The 23,255-nt window shown below is 40.0% G+C and overlaps 1 protein-coding gene across 1 annotated transcript in view; it reads left to right on the plus strand.

Moving 5' to 3' along the window:
• Positions 1-23,255, plus strand: part of b4galt2 (UDP-Gal:betaGlcNAc beta 1,4- galactosyltransferase, polypeptide 2) — a 198,285-nt gene that overhangs the window by 93,790 nt on the left and 81,240 nt on the right. Inside the window, exons 3-4 of the mRNA XM_074651646.1 lie at positions 3,077-3,195; positions 4,534-4,650. Coding sequence (XP_074507747.1) covers positions 3,077-3,195; positions 4,534-4,650 — 236 coding nt within the window. The remainder of the gene's footprint in view (positions 1-3,076; positions 3,196-4,533; positions 4,651-23,255) is intronic.

Raw genomic sequence — 23,255 nt, forward strand, 5'->3', positions numbered from 1 at the left:
TAAAATCATAAATAGTTGTTTCTACATTTCTGTTTGTGTACGGATTAAACTAACAAAACATGTGTAATATAGTGAGGTTTAGAGGTTGAACTTTCGACAGGCTAGCCGTTTCCCTCTGCTTCCAGTCAGAGCTAAACTAAGCTCCCGACTTTAGCTCCATACTTTTTTTTCATCTTAAAGGTGCTATTGATAACATTGATGTCATTCAGCCACTACATGTCGCATCCTCCCTCCCCCGTTTCATTGCATTTACTTCACAACAAGTCATAGCCAGCCACTTACCATCAATCTCAAAGACTGTTTTTTTTCCCACACCAACTAAACAAAACATTAATTTTGGACCCGCCAAAATATAGTCATAATCTTCTTTTTTTCAGGAAAAGACATACTTTTATTCTGCACCTTTCTAAAAGCTCTGAGGATGTATTTATATATATATATATATATATATATTTGTCTACATAAACATGTTATCAATAAGACCTTTTACTCCTGGCAAGAAAGTAAATACTGTAAGTGTATTCCCTCCAAGTGTCGAACTATTCCTTTAAAACGATTGACGTTTGGCAGGTACTGTAACTATGAAATATTGGATGTCAGAGTTCTTCAACAGCACCTGAATGCTCAAACTAATGTAAAGACACTGATCCTTTAAATACTCTGTGCCTCTAACACTACGTGGTTATCAGTTTCATTCACACTCGGGCCACATTTTAGATTTTAGTGCAGTCATGTTGCTGCATAATTTTTGGATAGAGACTTCTCTGAAAGCCTAGTTTTTAATCCTCAAGAGATGATTCCAGAAAACCCAGTGTATACTGTGCAGCTACTGACTGAACACACAGTGAGAATATAATGAGGGAGCCTGGTCTTCTGCAGAAACACACAATGCTCCCAATGCCTTGTACTGGATTTAAGACTTGCCCTAAATAATGCATAACACAGGTCTCTGAAGTGGGGTTATTTGTTTATATTTAAAATATATATATTTAATGTGGCTTCAAGAGAAGATGTTTCTGCACTATTAACCCTAACCTGGTACCCAAAAGTAACTACATTGATTCATTAAATAATTTTAGTGTCAAAAAACAAAACAACTTATGATCTAAAAATAGCATCTTCTTTGTGCTTGTATTTTCTGTTTGCGGTCTGAGCACTAACTCACATTATTCTGAGACAAGATGAAAACACGGTGATCCACTTACCGTCTCATTAGTGTGAGAGAGGAAGAGAAGAAAAAAAAAGGGACCATGAGTGGGGATGAGAGTTGAGAGGATAGAGGGTGACGGGCAGAAGTGGTCAGACGAGGAGGCTGTTGGGACTATTTGCATTCAGCTCTTGTGGGTATGATGAAGAGGTGCGTTATGAACACGTAACCTTGTTGGCATCGATCACGCTGCTCGCTGTGCGGTGTTGATTGGAGGAGACCTCTCAACACAAAGCTCATACGTCAATGCTAAGTGGATTATTAAGTCATGTACCTGTATTGGCCTCTCTCTCTCTCTCTTTCTCTCTGCGGTACAGTGCTCTCATACTGGGTACTCAAACACATATGCAACTCATTATCTCTACTTTTGATCATTGGAAACAGAATCATTTATCTGGTTGCTGTGATTATCTAAGTGTCTTAAAAGAATATTCTGTTATTTTAATAGTTCTCTTATTGTCAACAAATCTCATGGAAAGCCCAAAACCAGCAATGTGTTAGTCCAGTCTTCAAAGAGTGCTGTATAGGAATGAGTCCAAAAACCTGAAAGATAGTTAGCACTCCCTTGTCTTGAAGTCAGCGGGTCAGTTTTTGGTTACATGCCTGAAATAAGGTTTTGTTCTACATATAAAATACGTCATTAAATATCTCCCTCGTGAATTTTGAAGCTTTTATGTGTCTTAAAAAAGGGGCGGTTGTACAGAGGTCACACGAATTTAAATTACAAGTTTGAAGCGGCTGGTGACGTTGAAGTCGTGCGACCACGGTGTAGTTTGTTTGTGAAGATTATCTTGCCGAACAAAATGTGTAAGTTTCATAAACGTTTGTTTGCCACAGAGCTTATTTTCTGCAATAATCCAAAACCAGATGGAAAAATCCCATTGGCCTTTTGTCGAGGGAACCCAGGGTGTTTGGCCTACAAAAATACATCATCCCTGGAGCGCTCTATGCTTCCGGACTTCCCTACCTTGACTACTTAAGACACCAGTATGCTTAAAAAACAGTTTTTGTTGAGTCACCAAACAGGGTCTGAAACCCGTCACACACAATCTTTGTAACTTTCCATTGATCAAATGTCTTCCACAGACATGATCTTCTATGTTTATAGATTTGTAGGGACAAACATCATGTGTAATATGTTTTTGTTGCTGTAAATTACCTAATGACTTATATTTCTGACACTGATATTGAAGAAAAAGATGCACTAATGAGTGTCATTTTGCCGCAGAAGGAGTGCTCGCAGTCTGGTTTGTTAAAACGAGGGTTATGGTTGCAGGACTTTTGGTTGAAGCCCAAACAGCAGAGCTTGCTCGTGCATTTTAATGATCCTGGCTCCCGTAACGAGGGGCTAAATTTATTGTGCGGGCCAGAGATTTAAAGCCAACCCTTCTTTTTAAATTAGTCTGAACCAGCAATCTCATGCACACAAACACACACATGCGTAGCCAGCATTTGATCCGGGAGTACTCAAAGGAGTGATGGATAGATTTGTAGTGATATATAACATATGGTGAGGCGTCATCGCAGAGCAGCGTCATTACCTTTCGTGTTGTGTTTACACTTACTGACTTCAAAGTCTTTGTTTATTTTGTAGGAATATATGTTTTCCAAAGCCTGTGCATCTTATTAAATGCTGCATTATGCAGAGCATATCCCTGGAAACCATTATTTCTGCACATATTGCTTTGATACACGTACAGTATTGCTTTGAAGCTAAAAACTCTCTCCTCTGTCCCTCACTCCCTACATCCCTCGCTCCCTCTCTTGCTTTCTTTCTCATCTGTTTTTTTTTCTTCCCACTTTATCTCCTGCCTTCTCCGTTATCCTCTTCATCTGGCTAACTCTTCCTCTCTTTCCTTGTTTCCTCAGTGGGACGTTTGTTGATCGAGTTCAGCTCCCTGATGACGATGGAACGAGTGCAGAAAGAAAACCCCAACGTGACGGACGGAGGCCGCTACACGCCTCCTGACTGTCGGCCCAGATGGAAGGTCTGTGTGTATTTGTCTATAATTCACATACTTTAAAGGGGACATGGTATAAAAAAAACTGAATGACTTGTTGAATCACGTTTTCTGATCGAGGCAGCCCACAAAAAACTGATTGAATTGTCTTATTTCACAGTTTGTGGGTTGGTAGGCACTCCAGATACCCAAATGTATGTGCACAAGCACAAGTGAGTTTTTCATGACATGTTCCCTTTAAATAAAGTATATATACTCACAGATTTTATTATGGAAGCCCATTTCTGGCAGTGATTAAAAAGAAGAAGTTATGCATGAAAAAATCTAATTTAACAGTAGTTTTAAGTTAAAATTATGATTTAGTAAGTACAATTTCGAGTCACAATGTCACAATCAATGAGCTATTAAATCAGAATTATGAGATTGTAAAACAATGAGAAATAAAGTCTCATTTTACAGTAACTAAGTCAAAATTATGAGCAACTAGGTTAAAGTTTTACTTGCTCATCATTTTTAATTACTAAGTCTTATATTTTTTCAATTTTATTTTTATTACATCTAACTTTCTATAAATTTTCCATTTTCTTGGAATAAATGTGGCTTCCATATTTTCTCAGTATTGTATTAAATTTAGAAAGGCAAACCAGAAGTCTGTACATAATCTTTTTTCACATTAAATGTGGCATCATATTTAGTTATAGTCATATATATATATATTAGTTTAGTTTATATAGTTTATATTAGTTTTAAGTCTTTCTCCTCCACATATGACTTGACTGAGGTCAGGGTGTTTCCTTTAGCAGTAAAATGACAGCAATCACCATCACAATGCCTAACTATACAGAAACCAAGGTCAGTTTGCTGTCAGTCTTCATCTCAGTGCGACATTACCGTGCTTACACGGTAAATTACAGTTCGACCTTGAACTGTTGGGACATCTGAGAACGACTCACTTAAAGCACAGAGATACAGGACAGCCTCGAATCTGTCTCAAATCTGCAATGCCACTGAGAGCTCCTTCCTTGAGCTGCTTCATTCATAATGAATGAGCACCAACTTTATGTACACTGTGACACTAACCAGGGGGATTTTCTACGGAAATGATTTTCTGGTGCAGAACAGTTCAGCGTAGGATGAAACAAAGCTCATTTAAGCATAATAACTCAAACAAACACTCTGAAAGACTGTCTCACAATCTCTGTCCATGTCAGCGGAAACAGTTTCAGGTGCTGCATCTTGACTGGTTATATTTGTTCTTTGCTTTCTTTACCAGTATTGATTTAAATATGATTTTGAATAGTTCTCCATCTGATACAAATGTGGAAATGTTTAATAGTACAAACCCAAACTATCCCCGTTGTTTAGGTGGCCATCATCATCCCGTTCCGTCACAGAGAAAACCACCTAAAGTACTGGCTCCACTACCTCCACCCTATCCTCAGACGGCAGAAGATTGACTACGGCATCTACATCATCAACCAGGTCAGTCAGCTGAGATATGCTGCAGATATACTGTAAAGTAGCACCAGCAGCCCAATGGCGTACGGCGAAGAGATTCTTGTTCACGTTTCGGTTCTTTGGGGTTGGTCCAAAAAGGAAACAATCTCGAGGTTGGGTCTTAACAGTTCTCAGCAAAACACAAACGGGTGTCGGCTCTCTCTCAGTGCAACCGTAGCTCAGCAAAGTCAACACCTCGACGCGATTCTCATGTTAAGGACTTGTGAGTGTTCACTATGGATGTCACGGTGAGGACATTTTCCCACCAGTTAATAAACTTGTGACAACACCGGTGTTACCGATTACACCGGACATTTTACAAGAAAAGACGGCGCTCGATATCAGTAGAGCGCTTACTTCGATCTTTACCGTCGGATGGTTGTGTGTCTGGCCTCTCCGGTCCAGCCTTTTTACTGCGAGGCTGCAGGTGTCCACCTGGAGCTTCTCCACGCACACACCGGCTGTGATCGCTCCGTCCTCCGCACAGCGATTGCCTCATTAACGTTATGTTTCCCTCATAGCATTGAATCCAAAGTATTGCCAAATAGCCGCTTTTGCTTTTCACTTCAACACCAAATCCTCCGCCATCGTCTTGTCTGTCAACTCGCTCTGTCATCCCGCGTTTGAAATCTGACTCCTGCTACTCTGTGCTGAGACTCCATACGGAGCAGACACTTTCACTTTCAGTTTGTAGCGTCCGTAGTCCGACTACGTATTGACAACACGGCGCTGATACGGCAAAATTAACTAAATGGGTTTTATTGCTATAAAAAACATCAAAACGACAGTGGGGGCGGTGGTAATGTAATCGGTGTATGCCCGACCACCGTGTAACACCGGTAACACCAACTACTGCGGCAAGCCTAGTCTTCACTTCATCAAGACAGTTGTATTATTAGTGTTGGTCATGTGGATTAAAATCCTGTGCATTGATAATATAACACCATTCAATTTGGGCTTACTTACATTGAACTTTAGTCATTGGCTGACTTGAGGCGTCCATGTTTGTTTTGTTTTCAGTCACTTCTGTATCAGCCAGTGCTACAGTCGTTATGGCTCACAACAGTACAGTATTTTGTAAATCCACAGATACTTTCTGTGGTGAGACTATGATTTGGATCGTCATTGTTTGTTCGTGCTTTTTCTCATAAAGTTTTTGTATACATTTCATTTGTTCATTCTAAATTCAGGGAATTAATTGTTCTTGCGTTGTTATATAACACTAAACATTAAGTAACCTGGACTTCAATTATGTAGCATATTAGCCCGGGATCATTCAATCTCATTTTCTGTAGCAGTATTATTTGTTATTATTTGTTGGGTCAAAATTCACCAACGCCTGCTATAAACAATCCAGCCCCTCCGTAGCTCCCCCAATCACAAATCTCTGATGCCACCGCTGATAATAAAAGTAATTTTGTTTGTTTACCAAATATTAAATTGTGCATGTAGGGGGGCCCAAAAAATACAGTCAGCCTAGTGTAATCTATTCATTTAATCCGGCTCTGACTGTGAGCTTGATAACATGAGCCTACTCAATCTAACATAATAGATTTATCGTTAATAGAATATCACAATTTCCCAGAGCTCAGGGTGATGTATATAAATTGTTTGATTTGACCAATCAACAGTCCAAAACCTGAAAGATATTCAGAGATATAAAACCGTGAAAAGCAGCACATCCTCACGTTTGAAATGCTGGATCCTGTGAACTTGGGCATTGAATAATCCATTGACTACCAGGATCTCTTCCTTATTTTACAGATTTGAAATCATCGCCTCCAAACCTGTCTTTTATGATAAACTGTATTACAGGTCAAGTAAAAAGGCTGCAGGAATATCTTCTTGCAAAGCTCAAATTACTGTCTGACAAGAAGTAGACCTGAACTACATCGATCAGCTCAGCTTAAGTTCTAAGCGTTGCCACCATCAGGTATTTGAAGTCATTACTGTGGTGGGAAAAAGTCAATTTGCAGGTGGTTGTCCTTCCTCTTCTCTCATCCCTGACTGGTCTTCATTGACTTGTTTCTTCTTCTGACAAAAGCTCATCTGCAACAAATTTACTTTCACTGCGCTCAGTTCAGCAGAAGCACAAGGAGCCTGATTTTCTAAGCAAACGTTGTGCGAGTATGTGTGAGTCTTTCACGCTGCGTTGGGTGAGAGGTCTTCTTCTTCTACATTATGGGTAATGAGATCTCCTTTCTGGCCTTTCTCTCCCCTGTGGGCCTCGCGCAACGCCTTAATCACTCCCCCGGTAGAACAGACCTTTGGTTCCGCCTGCCCTGCTGTGCTCTGCTCTTGATATGGCGACGTTCCAATGTCTTACTCTCTCGCTTATACACACATATAAACACACATATTGTCTCTGAGCATCTCTGAATCGTTCTTATCTCAAATGTAAAGCTGTTAGAGAGGGTAAGGTTTGTGTAGAGCTGTTAGAGTGGGCGCAACATTCGGAGCATTTTTTAACTTAACCTTCCCTTTCCTTTCATTTCTCTAAGAATGGGCTCATTTCTCAATGAAATTTCAATCACCGCTACTTCCGTTTCATCTCGAGGCAGTTTAGCTTGCTCCGAGGTCTCGGCACATGCCATGTAGTTTTAATCTGATTTATGACTGGTGCTGCATTCATTTCATTTTCTGTTCATCACTTGATTCAGATCAATCTCAACTTTGGAGGTTCTGCAAAAGTGAAAATGATGATAACAATAATACACTTTATTTATTTAGCACCTTTCAAAACAAAACATCTAACTCCTTTTCATGGGGAAAACAGCATTAAAACAATTAAGCACTCCAATTAACTACAACCAGGCAAATTAAAGTACAGATAAGTAAAGTAGAGTAAAATACCAAACAATAAAATAAGATCAAAACAGTCAAATAACAAATAAAACACATAAAACACAACTGACAAACCTAATAAGAATGATTTTTTTTCTAAAAGAAGATGTTACTAATTTTGCAAGACACTTTCTGAAGAAAATGTTCAGCCTCTCACATTAAGATTCAGATTTAAATAAAACACGGTAGTTTGGATGAACCATTGTAGACAATTCTCTTCTTGCTCATGTCCCTCTTTCAGAAAATCAAGGACAGTTTTACAAGGTAGACTGTTGGCACAGGAGCTCAATCGTCAATCTTCCAGCTGAAGGGCAGTCTAGTCATTAAGCAAAAGTCTTTATGTAATGTCACACCGCGAGGTAATCAGATTTTACAGTTGACAGCGACGTCAGCAGAGCTGCTGTTGCATCTTCAACTCTTTCACGTGCACTTCAAACAGACACAGATCCGGTGCCTGGCTCCAAACGTACTCCACTCTCTGATATAGAGGTTCACAGAGGGCTTTGTTTGAAGTGGACATTACACCTGATGTGTATTTCTAAATGCATTTGAAATTTGAGATTCTTAAAACCAGATATATACTGTGGCATTGTGTAGTGGGGTTAATTTCTGCCTCCCGTTTTTGGAGGATTTTGAACTGACCCGAAGATATAAATACCACAGCTGGAGGCATCTACTTCACTTCCGCTGCAAGTAATAATGACTGTTGAGAGTGCCTCTCTTTAAAACTGTTGTTTTCAAAAAGGCCTGGCTCATCAGCAACTGCTTACGGGTAAAAGAAAGAAACTTTTGGTTTCTCCTTGATTGAAGTTTACTTTTTATACTAATTGGTAAGGAAGGACATCTTAAGGTTATACTTTTTTTTTTTTCCAGCAGTTGCTCATCTAATATTATCATTGTGTAATTAGCTCCAAATCTGAGCACTGCTGCTGCTTCAGACCCAGGATTTATATTAGAATTAAGCTCTGGACAAATGCTTCCTCCAGATTAGTCTGAAAAGTTAGGTAGTTTGAAAACAACATGGTTTGGAGCCTGGATTTATTACTTATCAACATAAATGTGCAACGTTGATTCCACCTGTAGTGGAGTTTTTAGGCTAATCTTGTTGACGGATGATCAGTTTTATTTTTAGGAGCCTGATGACCCCAAATTAGAAAAAAATGAAAAAGGGCTCCTAATCTGCACCTCGACACATCAATAACTGTATCCTTAAAGGAGCTTGACGTAAGAAATCAGAAATGTCTTGTTAACGCTGACACTTGTGGCCGTTAAGTCAACGTCAGTCAGCGTCCTGTTGCTCGCACTACGTTGACGCGATCGAGCATCGGTCTAAACAGTGAGGCGACACACACGATACTGAATGTGATTGACAGGCATCATGTTGATTAATGTTAGCAACATTAGCCAGCTAAAACCACAATATCACCATACAGTATATTTCACATGCTGGGCAGTAATGTTAGCTTACCTGTCCAGTAGGAATTTTACCAGCTCTGGGTTCGTTTTGATACCCAAAACCAAAACGAAGGTCCCTCCATCAATCGAAGGCCCGGCTGATGTTGATCCTAGTTTACCCCCCGACATTGGTCACATTCCTGTTTTGCAAGACGGGCTTCACTAGATATACATTTGTTGTAATGTGCTTTCTCGGAGTTTGTGTTGGAGTCTGAGTTGTGGTGGGGGCTGGTCGATTGTTGCCGTTGGCGGAGTCTATTTCTAACTGAACGTTAGCTGTGGTTGCACACTGTTAGTCCTGGAGCGGAGCTGAAAATAAAGGCACTCGCAGTGCGCATGACGTCACATCTGTTGGATTTTCCCGGAAGAAACGTCCCGCATTCTTCACATTTAAAAGCAGACTAAAGGCTCGTAGAGGAAACCCAGAAAGTTGCAGAAGGTCTCACTTTTTAGTTTAGGTAACAACCTGTTCACACATTGGCAATAAAGAACAATTAAAAAACGTTTATATGCGTGAAAACTTACAAACAGTCCCTTTAAAATACAACACAAAACAACCAAATGTATGCAGGGGCATATATTAGAATATATCTTTGCATTCGGTTGTGTTTTGTTCCATGGTACTTTGTATCAAATCCTCAACCTGGATTTCCTTTAGAGAGGTCAGACAGGACTCACGGATACTTTAACTGCCAGACCGTGACGCAGGACGACTACAAACAGGACGGACAAGCAGGCAGATTGAGAGGAGCCGAATCAAAGCGACAGAGGTGGGATCTTGATGACAAGAAGTCCTGATGGGCGATTAAACCTTTACACCTGGCGCCACTTTCCGAAAGGACGATGGAGAGCAATTTTCTATCGTGCTCGCTCGAATGTTAAATGAGTGGAAGTCTGGAACCTTTTAACACAGAGTCACTGGAGGGGGATCTGAGTGTGGGGGGGCGGGGGGGTGAGCGGTGATAATTTTCCCCCTCAAGTCTCATCCTTGCTAACAGATAATGGCTGTCATGTCCTTAGAGTCAAAACAGGCATTTCGTGGAAAGGCCCCCTTGGAGATTTAAAAGACAAAAAACAAAAGCACAACCAAATATGCGAGCCAAATCCCTCTCAGCTCCTCCCATCATCCCCCAGTCATGTTTTCAAACTGGCCGGTGGCCTGGTCATCTGTACAGACAACAGCCAGCTGTTCGATATTCAGAATAGAAACAGGAGCTGGTGAAGAGAGATGCTCTTTAGAATATACTTGCTGTTTCCATTTGCATATTTTTATTCACATTTTGAAGTATTGCATTAGAAAAGCTGTATGGAAACCATAAAATTCGATAAAACTTCCTAAATTGCAAAAAATGATGCTTGAGGTGGTTTTTGCGTTTGTCGAAAGAGAGTTGATGCGCTAAATGGATCATGGAAACTCCTTTACTGAATAAATTCTGACATAGCGAACATCTGTTTCCGCTATCGGCGTCTTCTCGGATATTCCCATAACGTGCAAATGCTTGTCTTCGTCTCCGGACAGCATGAAACAACATGAAGGATACCAGCTGACATTCCTGAAGACCTCTCTCCATTTTCTCTCCTAGTTAGATGCATGGATGTATAAAAGTTAGATGGCCAAAGCGCTTCCAGTTCGCAAACCTGTACTTCTTCTTCTCTGTTTACTGGCGGATTACAGCGATCCGCAGCCTATAGAAACAACTTCTGACCAAACTACGATGTAGCCAAGTTTATTCGCTCCAAACACGTAGATGGAAACAGGCCTAATTCACATTTCTTTCTTTTTTTTCAAACATTTCAAAACTTTGCTTAAAATTTGCTTGACAATTGAATGATTATTTATAGATAATAAGGATTGTCACTTTGGTTGAGATTTAATTCTTACTCATTTTCCACCTTCAAAACACATATTTCTGGTAACTAAAGGTTCACTTACTATCTTTTTCTTAGGCTTTCAACAATATCTTCTTCAGCGGATGGAATCTGCTATTTCATTCCCTGTCCCCTGTCTCTGTTTAGGATGGTTTTCATCATTGAACAGAGAAATATAAAACCCTTGTTATCACATGACAGAAGTTTCATACTTAGGTCACTGAAGGTCGCTCAAGAAGATAGATAGTGGGATATGGTTGAAAGCTCCTGGAAAAAGCAAGTAAATATGTTATCACAAAAAATGTTTTCAAATCACAAAGTCTCATTTTCCATATCTTAAATAAGGCACCTTTAGGGCTGCAACTCATTTCTTCTTTCTCGATTAGCAATACATTTTTAGGTCAAATAAATGTCTGAAAATAGGGGAAAATGCATGCCACAATTTCCAAGAGCCCAAGGAGTGGTCTTCAAATGTCTTCTTTTGTCCCGAGCAACTGCCCATAATCCAAATCTATTCAATTTACTATCACTCAAGACAAAGAAAAGCTTTTAATCCTCACATTTGAGAAGCTGAAAGCTACAGTGTGTAACATTTCGAGGGATCTGTTGGCAGAAATGGAATATAATATTCAGAACTATGTTTTCATTAGTGTTTAATCGCCTGATAATAAGAATCGTGTTTTCGTGACCTTAGAATGAGCCCTTTATATCTACATAGGGAGCAGTCTCAGCTCCTAAAGAGCACCACAGACTGCTCGTCATTTCCTATTAAAACAGCTGAATCCATGTGAACATTGGTTCAGCTTGAAGGCTGGTCTTTCTGCATGCTGCACCGTCCCGCTGCCCTTGTTTTGGCCTCAACTGGACATTTTTAAGAAGCTATCATTTCGCTCTGCAAAGTGGTGTTGCTGGTGAGGTCCGGTGAGTAGGCGTTGCAGACGGATCATGCGGAAAGTTATATAGCAACCTTGCTGTTCTGCCCTGCTGCTCCGTGTCCTCTCTGCCCGCCGCGGACCGGGGCCAATGTTTGTTTTGCTGGCCACCAGCTCATCATGTAAACTGGAGGAAAGCCCAGAGAGAGGCAGAGAGAGAGGACGGAGCAAACAGAAAAACAGGTGAGAACGAGAGAGGGAGAGGGAGGTGAGTGACAGAAGTGATGAAGAAAGAAGAGCCATCTGCTGTTGTGATTTTTATGGGAGCTTAAGGTCGATCCAAAAGTGGATATCATTATTGATTTATAACGTCTAATACTCTGCAGCTATAGGGGAAGTCTATGAGGCTAAAGTCACATAATATCCTGCCTTTTCTTGTTTCCTCACTGATATTTGCAGTGGTGGAAGAAGGTACAGAAGTATTATCAGAAAAGTATGCTTAAGTTATCAAAAGTAAAAGTAGAGGTTCTGCAATACAATTCTATGACTGTATTAGATTGTTCATACTTATGCTTCAATGTGTTAGCAGCTTGTTTGAACTACTTTATATGAAGTTATGTCGTTTAATGTAGTCGCTCTTACGATATCCAGAGCATTGATATAGCAGCCAACAACTATTTGCTATGTGGAGTAATGTCTACCTGAGCAGAGAATGAAGTCGCTCTCCCTCTGTGTGTGTTGCAATCAGAGTTTCTCTGTGCTTTGTTGACATAGTCAGGTCAGCAGTGCAGTGCTTTTAGTGCATGTTAGTGCATGTGAGCGTGCCCCACTGGCTAGCTCAAGGCCGCTGCTCTGCACTACGCTCATACGGCGGTTAGAGCTGATACTGTAGTTTTCACTGTTAGCGCTGTTAGCACCGTTAGCTGCGTTTACAGGTGTTGGCGAGTACTGCTGCATATTCGGAAAAAAACTTGTATAAATCCTTTTGTGACCAAGTACCTTATAATTGTAGTCAAACACTGTACTTGGGTACTTAAACTTTCCACCACTTGATATCTGGTGGCAGCCGATATGTTTGGGCCTTTCCGCCTATAGTGTTAACAAAGTACACAACACAAACACAGCAGACAAACACAACAGTATACAAAAATGTGCATATTCTGAAAAAAGGAAATACACTGCTCAGGCTGTAACTCTAATATTCTGATGTGCTTTTGAAAGTAGTCTTAATCTCCATTTCCGTGGCATTTTTATACCAGCAGAAAATGGAGAGGACAAAAAGGAAAGCGGGATAAAATGCAACCTACTGACATCTGGTTTCAACTCACACAACACTGTAAGCTTCTGCTGCGCCGCTTGCTCCACTAATCCACCAAGATATGACCCGCTACCCCCTTTCTCCTTCTGCCACCCCTCACACACACACACACACACACGCTCTGACTGTTCAGTAACTCCTCTGCATCTGTCGAGAGTCTCAGGTTGTGTTGCAGAGGAATGAGAATCCAGTCAGCCTCTACACAGTTGGTTCTTCTCATTCAGGTCTACACTTCAGCTCCAACAGTGTCCGGCACTGAGGGGACACCACAGGATCAGGATGGATAACGCTCTGTGTGTTCTGTCTCTTTTTGTTTGGGTTTCATGGTTAAGGTCACATTAAGGAGGACCACATAGTTCATTTTGGGTGAAACTAAAGCACTTCCTGTAAAGGATTTTATCCATAATCATCAATTGCTTGTCACTTTTTTTCTTTCTCTCTTGTTGCCTTTAGTTTGAAACCTGCCAACGTTTTTTTTGATTTCAGATTAGAAGCCAACTCTGTTAGAGGAGATGTTTCCTATCTGATCAGTGCTGTCATACTGGAGCGATTAGTGTGCAATGCTACAGTACGGTGGTGCAAAAGTAAAGATTAAAAAAACTGGTGTCATTTGACACGGACTTGCAGTACAGCATATCACTTAGGGCTGCAGCTAAGAATCATTTTCATTATTGATTAGGCAATTAACTTTTGGTCTATAAAATGTCAGAATTAGTGAATAATGTCCATCACGGTTTCTTAAAGGGGAACTCTCCCTTAAAAAATTTGTTTACAGATGTAGGGGAGCACTACTGCATATGATAGCTGTGTGAAGTCTGGTAAATTGCCTCAAGTGATGTCACTTGAATCAGCGTTGGTTGGAGCTGAAGTCTACAAGTTTGAAAATCTTGAGGTGTGGAGTTACGCCGAATTCAAGTGCGACCTGCGGTGAGCTGACATGCATGTCTATGGAAAGCTGCGGTGAGCGCTCCTGACCTCAGTGAGCTGCGGCCGTTGATTCGGCGACAAAGTGAAGCCAACTAAAAGTTTAACATTTAGTGGTGAAGTGCGCCCAGAGAGGACCCGCAGCCAATCAGTAAACACATCCTGTGACTCCTGTGAAACAGGTGAACACGCCTCGCGGCCGCAGAAGAATGTAATTATTGTGGCGAGCCGCACTTGGCCGCTGCCTGTTGTGAATTCGGTGTAGCCCACTCCTTATCTGGAGGCAGGTTTTGACAAGGAAGAAGAATCTGTGGAATAAAAAAGACGATATATATATGACGATAATTTAGCAATGCTAAATTGGAGGAGTGCTCTTTTAAAGCCCGAGGTGATGTTGCATTCCTTTTTTTCCCGTCCAACCTAAATCCCCAAACCTTAAAAAATGACAGTTTACTATCACATAACACAAAAAGGCAGCAAATCCTCACAACTGACAAGCTGCAGTCAAGGGATTTAGGGCATTTTTGCTTGACAAATTACTCAAACAAATTATCAATTATAAAAAGTGTTGCATTATTATCGATTTATCGTGACATAATTCATCTGAAAATCCGTTATCAGCTTTGCTGAAGTGTGCAATTCGTCTCCAGATCAGTTTATTAACACCAGCTTATGTGAAGGAGCTTGTGAAGATTACTTAAAGAGTATAAGGACATCACGCTGCCACGGTGCATACAATTAGTGACCCCTATAGCAAAGGAAGATACGTCTGTCTTTGCATTTGTGAATTAAGTAACGAGTTTCAGTTTGATATAAGAGTGCGATTGTAAAATCCACTCCACATAGAATATTCTATGCATGGTGCTCTTTATCTTTAGTCGGTATTAGCATTTTTTTATTCAGCTGATAGACAGAACAAAGCCTATTTAATTATAACATTCATTATTTTCTTATCTACTTGGAAAGGGTGCAGGCTTGGGTGAGATATTTAGACCTCTTAGAATAAAGAAAAAGCTGTTCCAGGCCTTAGTTTTTTCTCCCTTTCAGTCTCCATTTCTCTCTTCCACTTTCATCACCACTCTACCCATGCATGGTTAATGCACTTTCCGTCTTCTACTACAGTAGAAATTGAAAATGTAAAAAAAAAAGAACATGAGGGAGAGGGAGTTTTTGTGCAGTTGACCATGGAATAGGATATTGATCTGATGAGCAACAACTCTGTTTCTTTCCTCCTCTTTGCCCCCTCTTCAACTTTATGTTTCAGTGGAGCGTTGTTACTGTTTTGTAGACGAACTGTACAGTAAAATAATGTTCTCATTCACTCCGTGCCCTTAGACCCCACTGAGTCCCAGGTGCAAAGTGCTTGATGTGATTGCGCCAGCCTGTGCTGTGATGAATTATAGATTTAGCTGCAAACTCTGCTTCTCCACAAAGTAGCACAATGTGGGATGTCGACATGACTTTACGCCCTGATATCCATTATCACCACCTACAGTGGATCATAGTGAGATAAAAACAGTGTGACCTTTTTAAATTCAAAACTCCTAAAATGTCTATCTTACTTTTTTAACCTTTTAAGCAAAACAAGTAAACCTTAAGCCGCACAGACAACGTACAAATATAGTCTGTATGTATGAATGAATGAAGTCTTTATCATTGGGTCATGCTTACAGTCCAAAATGCACGACGCAGTATTAGGGTCATTGTAGGTAAAAATATAAAAAAACAAATTGCAGAGCCGGGGGAGGAGGGTAATATTCTGATAAAAACTAATTTGATTAAAGTCATAAATTTGCGAGAAAACACTCGCCAGCCGCCGTCTAAATTTTGTTGCGCCTAAAGTAGTGTTATTATAGTAAGGATGGCCTCTGAGCGGGGTGAAGGTCCTGAAAGATACATACACATGTTTTCTTTCATGTTCTTTCTGTGTTATTTTATGAACATAATTCTGACACAGCATGCGTTGTACTTTATCTTTGAGTTAGATATGTTGTAGGTTTTATTTTGCCATGGATTATCAGATACATCCTAATATATATATATATATATATACGCAGCCCCATACACAACAAACTGTGATGCACTGTGTGTTCTGACACCTTTCTATCGGAACCAGCATTAACTTTTTCAGCAGTCTGAGCTCCAGTAGCTCTTCTATTGGATCGGACAACACGGGCCAGCCTTCGCTCCCCACGTGCATCAATGAGCCTCGGGTCTGACCCTGTCGCCGGTTCACCGGTTTTCCTTCCTTGGACCACTTTTGGTAGGTCCTTTTTTTTTCTCGTAAATTTGTGATTTTTTTCTCGTAACTTCACCACGTTAGTCTCAGAGAATATCCAAGCTTTTTTCTCGTAAATTCTGAGTTTTATCTTGGAATATCACCCCCTCTCCCTCGACTCCAGATTTTTTTTTTTTCTACCTACAATGGTCCTGATGTGCTTTTGTGAAAAAGAAGAAAAATTGACTCCAACATATTTCACAATCAAATCTACAAACCTTTATTGTCTAAAACAACATTTATAAATCACTGGCAAAAACATTTACCATATAATACTAGATCGTTCAGAATAAATACTATCTTGCCCTCTTCACCAAGCTTATGAGACAACATTAACAAACTTAAAGACATCAAAATGAAACAACCATTCCAGTTTTTGATCATCTGTACACCAAAATATTCCATGGAAAATTAACTCTCTTAAATCAATAAAGGACTCACTTTACACCCAAATCACACAGCTCACACAGTCTGTTTCCTGAATAATTTTCAATCTGCCAACCTAAATGACCGGAGGAAGAATATCTGTTAGTATTTAGCATGTGTTCCTTTTTCCAAATTTCATTATTTTTACATTAAAATCCCCCCAAAATAGCCTAAACTCAATTTAGCAGCTGATCAACCACAATAATGATTGATAAATCACAGAAGACAAGCCCAGTATAGACAAGCACATACACATGCATCTGCTGACGCTCCTTGCAGTAAAAATGCCAAACATTAGCTGCGTGTTTACTTGGATAAAGTGCACTGACGTAATTTGAGGCACGGCGCAACAACAGATTGACATTTCAGCATTTTAGTGATGCATAATTTAACGTGCCTTTCGTCCCTCTGCTTCCCCTTCAATCAAGCATCCATTAACACCGAGCTGTTGAGACAGCGGAAGACAGCGAGAGAAAACACAAATATGGTCCCTACTCACACATTACACCTCTACATAATACAGAAGTGAGGCAGTTATTTTACTTTACAGAGTTTTGTCTAACTTTTATACTCAGTTAAAGTTCTAGACAACTTTATATTGTCCCAAATGGGCAACAGAGATGCAGCAAGCATACAAAACAAATACACAGCACTCAGCATGGACCCAAGAGTAAACAGTACAAGATGTACAAACATAAAATGTGGAGGAACTGACTCAAAACCAATATTTAGTGTATAAGAGAGCTTCTCAGAGGCAGGCTCAGATGTAAAGGCGCACATTCGGTACAGTAAATGTAAACATACACACTGATACACGTCAACAGCACTATACATGTACATGTACATCATCTTCTGTGTCTTCATCATCTACAGGATCAGCATATTGCTTCACCCTGGCAGCAGATTTTGCACTGTGGATGGTGCTACGGTCTGTAAACACCAAATAACCTTCGTTTAAACTACGTTTAACTCAGACATTAATGGAAAAAACTGGCGTCGGCTCACAGATCAGAAAAACGGATGACAGAAAATGCTTAATGAGAGATTGAAGATGTAAAAGTGTTGTTCTTTTTCTTATTTTTATGTTGTTTTTATGTGCTTTAAGGATTCTCTGTCAAGTCCCGGCTGCATCATTTTAAGTTTGATGAATAAATAGAGATCAAGAACGTGTTATTCCAGGCCTCTGGCTCAATATTTTATTGGACTTTTACCAAGAGCTTCTGTGTTTTGGGGGCTACTTTGCACTATAATCTAATAGTTCTCCAATTATCCCTCATTTAAAGTGTCTTGGTTTGTGAATGTTTGAGGATGTGTGTAATATCTCACATTAATAACATGTTGTTGGGGTTTTTTATACAAACTCAAACTCTTCAATCATCCCCTTTTCCCTTTTCTTTCACCTCCACTCACAGCCACATTGTTGTGATATTTGGACAGCGGCCCTTCACTGTTCACACTTTCCTCTTGTGCTGTCAGCCAAACAGCCAAAAACTTGACGACCTCGCTATTCAGAGCGCTGAGAACAGCTGTATGAAACCTTCTAACCACCTTGACAAGCCTTCGTTAAAACGGCCCGGAAATGTCACTCTGATTCAAACCCATTCGTTCCTCGTTTCTGTTTCCCCTCCAGCGCTCACCTCCAGTCTCACGCTGAAGCTGTTTTGGCTGTAACTCTGCTCTGTTTACCTCCTGCACACTGATTTGGCAGGAAAGGCCAGGCAAATAAATGTTTTCTCTCCTTCCCTCTCGTAAAGGTTATGAGAGAAGATCAATTATGAACACACTCCCTTGCTTTAATGGTGATTGAATAGATTTTAGTTTGCCTGTAGGTGGCTTCAGTAGCTGGTTGAATATTGCTGCTATTCAGCAAGGAAAACAGACTAATTCACAGTTGGAACATTGTATTTGTAGTTCATAGATTGTTGGATTGCTTCACAAATGGACATGTTATTTTGAACTTTTGGTGGTTTTGGACAGGGAAGCGTGGTGATCTAGTGGTTAGCACTGTTGCTCACAGCATAATGGGTCTGAGTTCAAAGCTAGAGGCCAGCTGGAGTCGTGATGTGTGGAGTTAACCCCCTTGTTTTAGACATGCAGTTGAGATCAATGGGCTCTAAAGCGAACAGTTGTGTTTGCCAACCGTGTGATAGACTGGCTAACATGTGAACATCTTTACACACCCTTTATACTGTATATGAAATAAACTATTTGTACTTGGTGTTAGCACTGCTTTTGCAAAAAAGCAAGAGTGAACAAAAATATGATGTAACATTAAATAGCCCAAGATTATTTGTGCTGTAAACTAACAAATGTCATTTTAAAGGGGAGCAAAATCTGTTACTTTACTTTAAATAGGTACTCCAGCAATTTAAAGGTAGGGTCGGTAATGCTGAGAAACTAGCAAAAGTACACTAGATTTTAAAATTATCCAACCGAAAAACCAAGCACTATGTTGCCATCTCTTTTCCAATGAAAGTAGCTATCACCACTAGCTCTAAAAGTAACTAAATCTAGTGAGAAGGTCACCAAGTCGGCAACACTGACAGTCCGTCCTTTCAGGCCTCCCTCCAAAGCCACTCCCCCACAATTATCATCACAACGTAAACAATGAACATGGCTATAGTTAGTACTCACAGCTGTCAAGCTAGCAGCTTGTGCAAGACTCTGGTGACGCACAATGAGTGCACGGGCATAGTGCACGCAGATAGACAGGTAGGAAAAGGCAGGTAGGGCTTATTACAGTCCTGCAACAGCCACAGATACCTATATAGATTTTTTTTTTTGTCAGAGCATTTGATTTATTGATTACTGTCAGGAATTAATGAGAATTTCAACAAATATAATAAAATGTGTATTTGAACAGCACTACCAACAATACGTTTAATATTCGACTCATACATTTTTATGGAATTGGGAGCTATCATCATTTTGTGATTTTGCAGGGAATTTTAGGGGTAATTCGACTACTAACCGGGCATTGCAGACCCAAAACAGTGTTGCGTTAATAAAACAAGTACAATACAGCGGTCTGTGTTGGTGGGGGCATGTTGCTTTTCAGTTACGGGTGAGACAATGAATTGAATCGTAGATCCATGACTTGGATGGTTTATCAGACAATAAAAACACTGCACAGTGTCTTTTACTTTTATCCTCTGTTGTGAGGTTTGTGAGGAAAACAGTAGAATGACCTCCACGTTACAAAGTCTACCAGGAATGTGTAGCATGTATTTGATTGGCCAACGTAGTGCCTTACCAGATGACGTTGCATTGTGTTGCGAGCCAGGTTCTTTTTTTTTTTTTGCAGACGAACGTCTCTTGCGTTGGCACCCCCCGCTGCTTCAACACAGTGGCCTCATTGAAATGAATGAGGAGGGTGTGGTTTTTCTTTTTTTGTTTCAGTATGCCTTTAACAATAACATCCTGCATGAGTCCGCCTTGTCATTGACTATGTTTTATGTACTGTATATAACAACTCCCATTTCCTGAGTGCGGGCCATCTCTATAAAGAATTTAAATGATACTGTTATTGTCGACGAGACTTGAGCTGCAACCTTTCAGTGTGGGCTGAGGAAATCAATATTAATGTGGAGTGTGAATTTAATAATGGCTAGACACAGGGCGGACACGTGCTAATCTCAAGTAGGCGGCCTTAGATAGAGAGGTACAACTGAACGGATGAAAACAGAGGGAACGTTTCAACGAGGGTTATGCTTTATATTTCAAAAGGGAGAGACTTTATAATCAACCCACAGGTTTTTAATATTCTGCAACCTGCACGCAAACGCAAATGCATTTCCTCATAAAGGCCAGCGTCCCTTTTTAGTTATCTCTCCGTCTCCTCTCTTTGTTTCATTCTGCCCTGCCTCTGCATCTCACCCTTTGAGCCGACTACTGACAAGAAAAGGAGAGGCTGCACTGAAGATGGGTTATAATAATGTCAGCAGTATTAGAGATTACAAGCGGGGACAAGATCATTGTGTAAAACATACCGCGGTGTGTGAGCCATAAAGCACAAAAGTAGAATGGGAGAAAAAAAATAGTGTTAGTCGTAATTGGCCCCAAAATGCTTCCCATTTATTGTCGTTTCGTCCTAATGGCTGTGCAGTGTGATTCCAAAGCAAGATGGGGATAAGTGAGATATCCTGTAACTTTCAATTCTCTCTGTTATTAGAGGAGCACTTTGTTTTTTCTCTCATCTCTAGACAAACATTTGTCAGCACTGTCGCTGTTTTTGAGAAGATATACTGTATATGTGTGTGTGTGTGTGTGTGATCCCAGTTCCTGAGCACATCAGGTTCTGCAAACCACAGCATCTCATCTGTGTGGTAGTGTTGCGCTTCAGCATGCCAGATGAGGCTTACGAGTACACAATAGAATCAGAAGCAAGTGCTGTTTGTCCCCAATAACATTGGTACAAATGCATTTATCGTAAATAAATTTTTTCTTTTGATCTTGATGAAAAGCCCGCCTTGTCTACAGAGGGACATATTTAATAGTTTATCACACAACTACACACAAGCACTGCATATTTATGCAGAAATGTTTGTTTGATCATGTGATAATGAGATAAACTGCAGACATTGTGATATTAATCACTATACTGCAACACTCAGTGCAGTCTAATATAGAAAGAACCCAGAAGTAAATTAAGCTAATATGCATATGAATGAGATTTTGACAAATGTTTTAAGTAATTTAGTTTATGGTGAATCTAAAGATGTTGCTATCAAGATGAGATAAATGAGGAGGTTACAAATGTATTTGGTTTTGAGTCTCTGTTTTGAATAATCACATCAGATATCACGTGTTTTTGACATATATTGTACTCCTTTATTCCAACTTGAGTCTTATTTTTGTAGTTTTGACCATAATCAGTTATGATGGAACTGTATGCACCAAAGTAATCTCTAAGATCTAAGATGTGGGAACACTACAACAACGTTTTACATGCAGTCAGATGGTTGTAAATCCAACAATTTATAATCCAAATTTGAACCCTGATGAAGACAAGCCACTAAACTAATAAAAGCATTTCATAAATACTCCACAAACTACCACTCCTTTGCGTGTATAGAGTATAGAGTGGTGCAGGAATGAGTCCTAAAACCCGAACATGAGTTAGCGTTTTAGCATTTCCGGCGTCCTCGTTTGGAAGTCATTTTGTTAGTTTAATGGGTTTTTAGTTAGATGTCTGATATAAGGTTTGTGGTTTACACAAGATTAAGAGATTTTAACATTTTGAGGGGTGAAATAAGGGTTTACTTCAACCAAACCAGAGTTGGTGATTGTTGGAAAGACTAACGACGAAAGTTTTGGTGAGTTTTATTTTGTTTCTGTCAAGTTTGAATGAAGTGTTTTACAATGCTCCTCCACTATAACAGCTGATCTCAACATAAACAAATACACGTGGATGATAACGCAAGTGTACTCGGGTACGGAACAACATTACTAATGTGAAAGCTGAGCGGATCAATCATACCTAATATGAAAACGCCCTGAGACTACTAAACGTCATCACACCGACTCGTCCGCCTTTACTGCCTCGTTGTGTATACTCGTGCTCATGCGACCGTGGTGTAGTTCGTTTATAGTCTAACGTTAGCTTTTTACCTCTGGCGATTGCATTTACTCTTCAAAGATCATAAAAGTGGTGTTCATTTATCTTACAGAACAAAACGTCTAAGTTTCATAAACGTTTGTTACCACAGAGCTTATTTTTTGCAATAATCCAAAACCCAATGGAAAAATCCCATTGGCCTTTTGTCGAGGGAACTACGGCGATGCTAACGTACTGGGTTGGCCTACAAAAATATAACATCCCTGCACCACTGTAGTTGGTGAAAGTTGAACCAGTCTGTTAGCTATAATACAGTATAAGCTTAAAACGGACAGTTTGGGTAATGCTTTTACTGTTTACTTCCTCTTCCAAATCATTTTGGCTGACCTAGGGGTTAGATTGTCTGACTGCTCAAGTGTTTTTGTTTCATTATAGCATTGTTGTCACATCTCAGCAGTTACAAGGAGTGATGGCTAAAACTACGTAAATAGAAGTTGTATTATACTGTCATTATTCTGACGATGTGAGGGCTAAAAAGCAAAAAGAAAGAAATGTGTGACAGCAAAGCACCGATCACATTTTGCAGTCAGTTGTGTGTCTTAATACGTTGAAGCTCCATCTCTTGTTGTTTAGGGTAATTGAAAATGAAACAAAGTCATATGTTTAAAATAATATGTCTAATATCAGCGGGTGTGCAGTTGTCACAGTATTTATTATTGTCCTCTTTGGACCCCCTAGAAGTTTAAAGCTGTAAGTCAAGGATAGTGCTGTTACCATTGATGATGATGGATGTTTAAGCGATCAATGTAGCGTCCGCATGATGGGCAATGGGATGTAGTATGATAGCAGGAGCTACCGGGCAATAGAACCATCCCTCTGAGCGGACTGACCTTCAACTTGTTTATCTTTACCTTCCTGTCAGCAGCCCAGCACTCAGAGAAGCTCTATGAAATGAGAAAAGGTATTCGACATCTTGATGAGGTAACCCAGAAGGATATGAGCAGGGATGAAGCACCATATTAAATCTGTCAGATAGAAGAAAAAAAA

This window comes from Sebastes fasciatus, chromosome 11 (genome assembly GCF_043250625.1).
Source record: "Sebastes fasciatus isolate fSebFas1 chromosome 11, fSebFas1.pri, whole genome shotgun sequence".
Lineage (NCBI taxonomy): Eukaryota > Metazoa > Chordata > Actinopteri > Perciformes > Sebastidae > Sebastes > Sebastes fasciatus.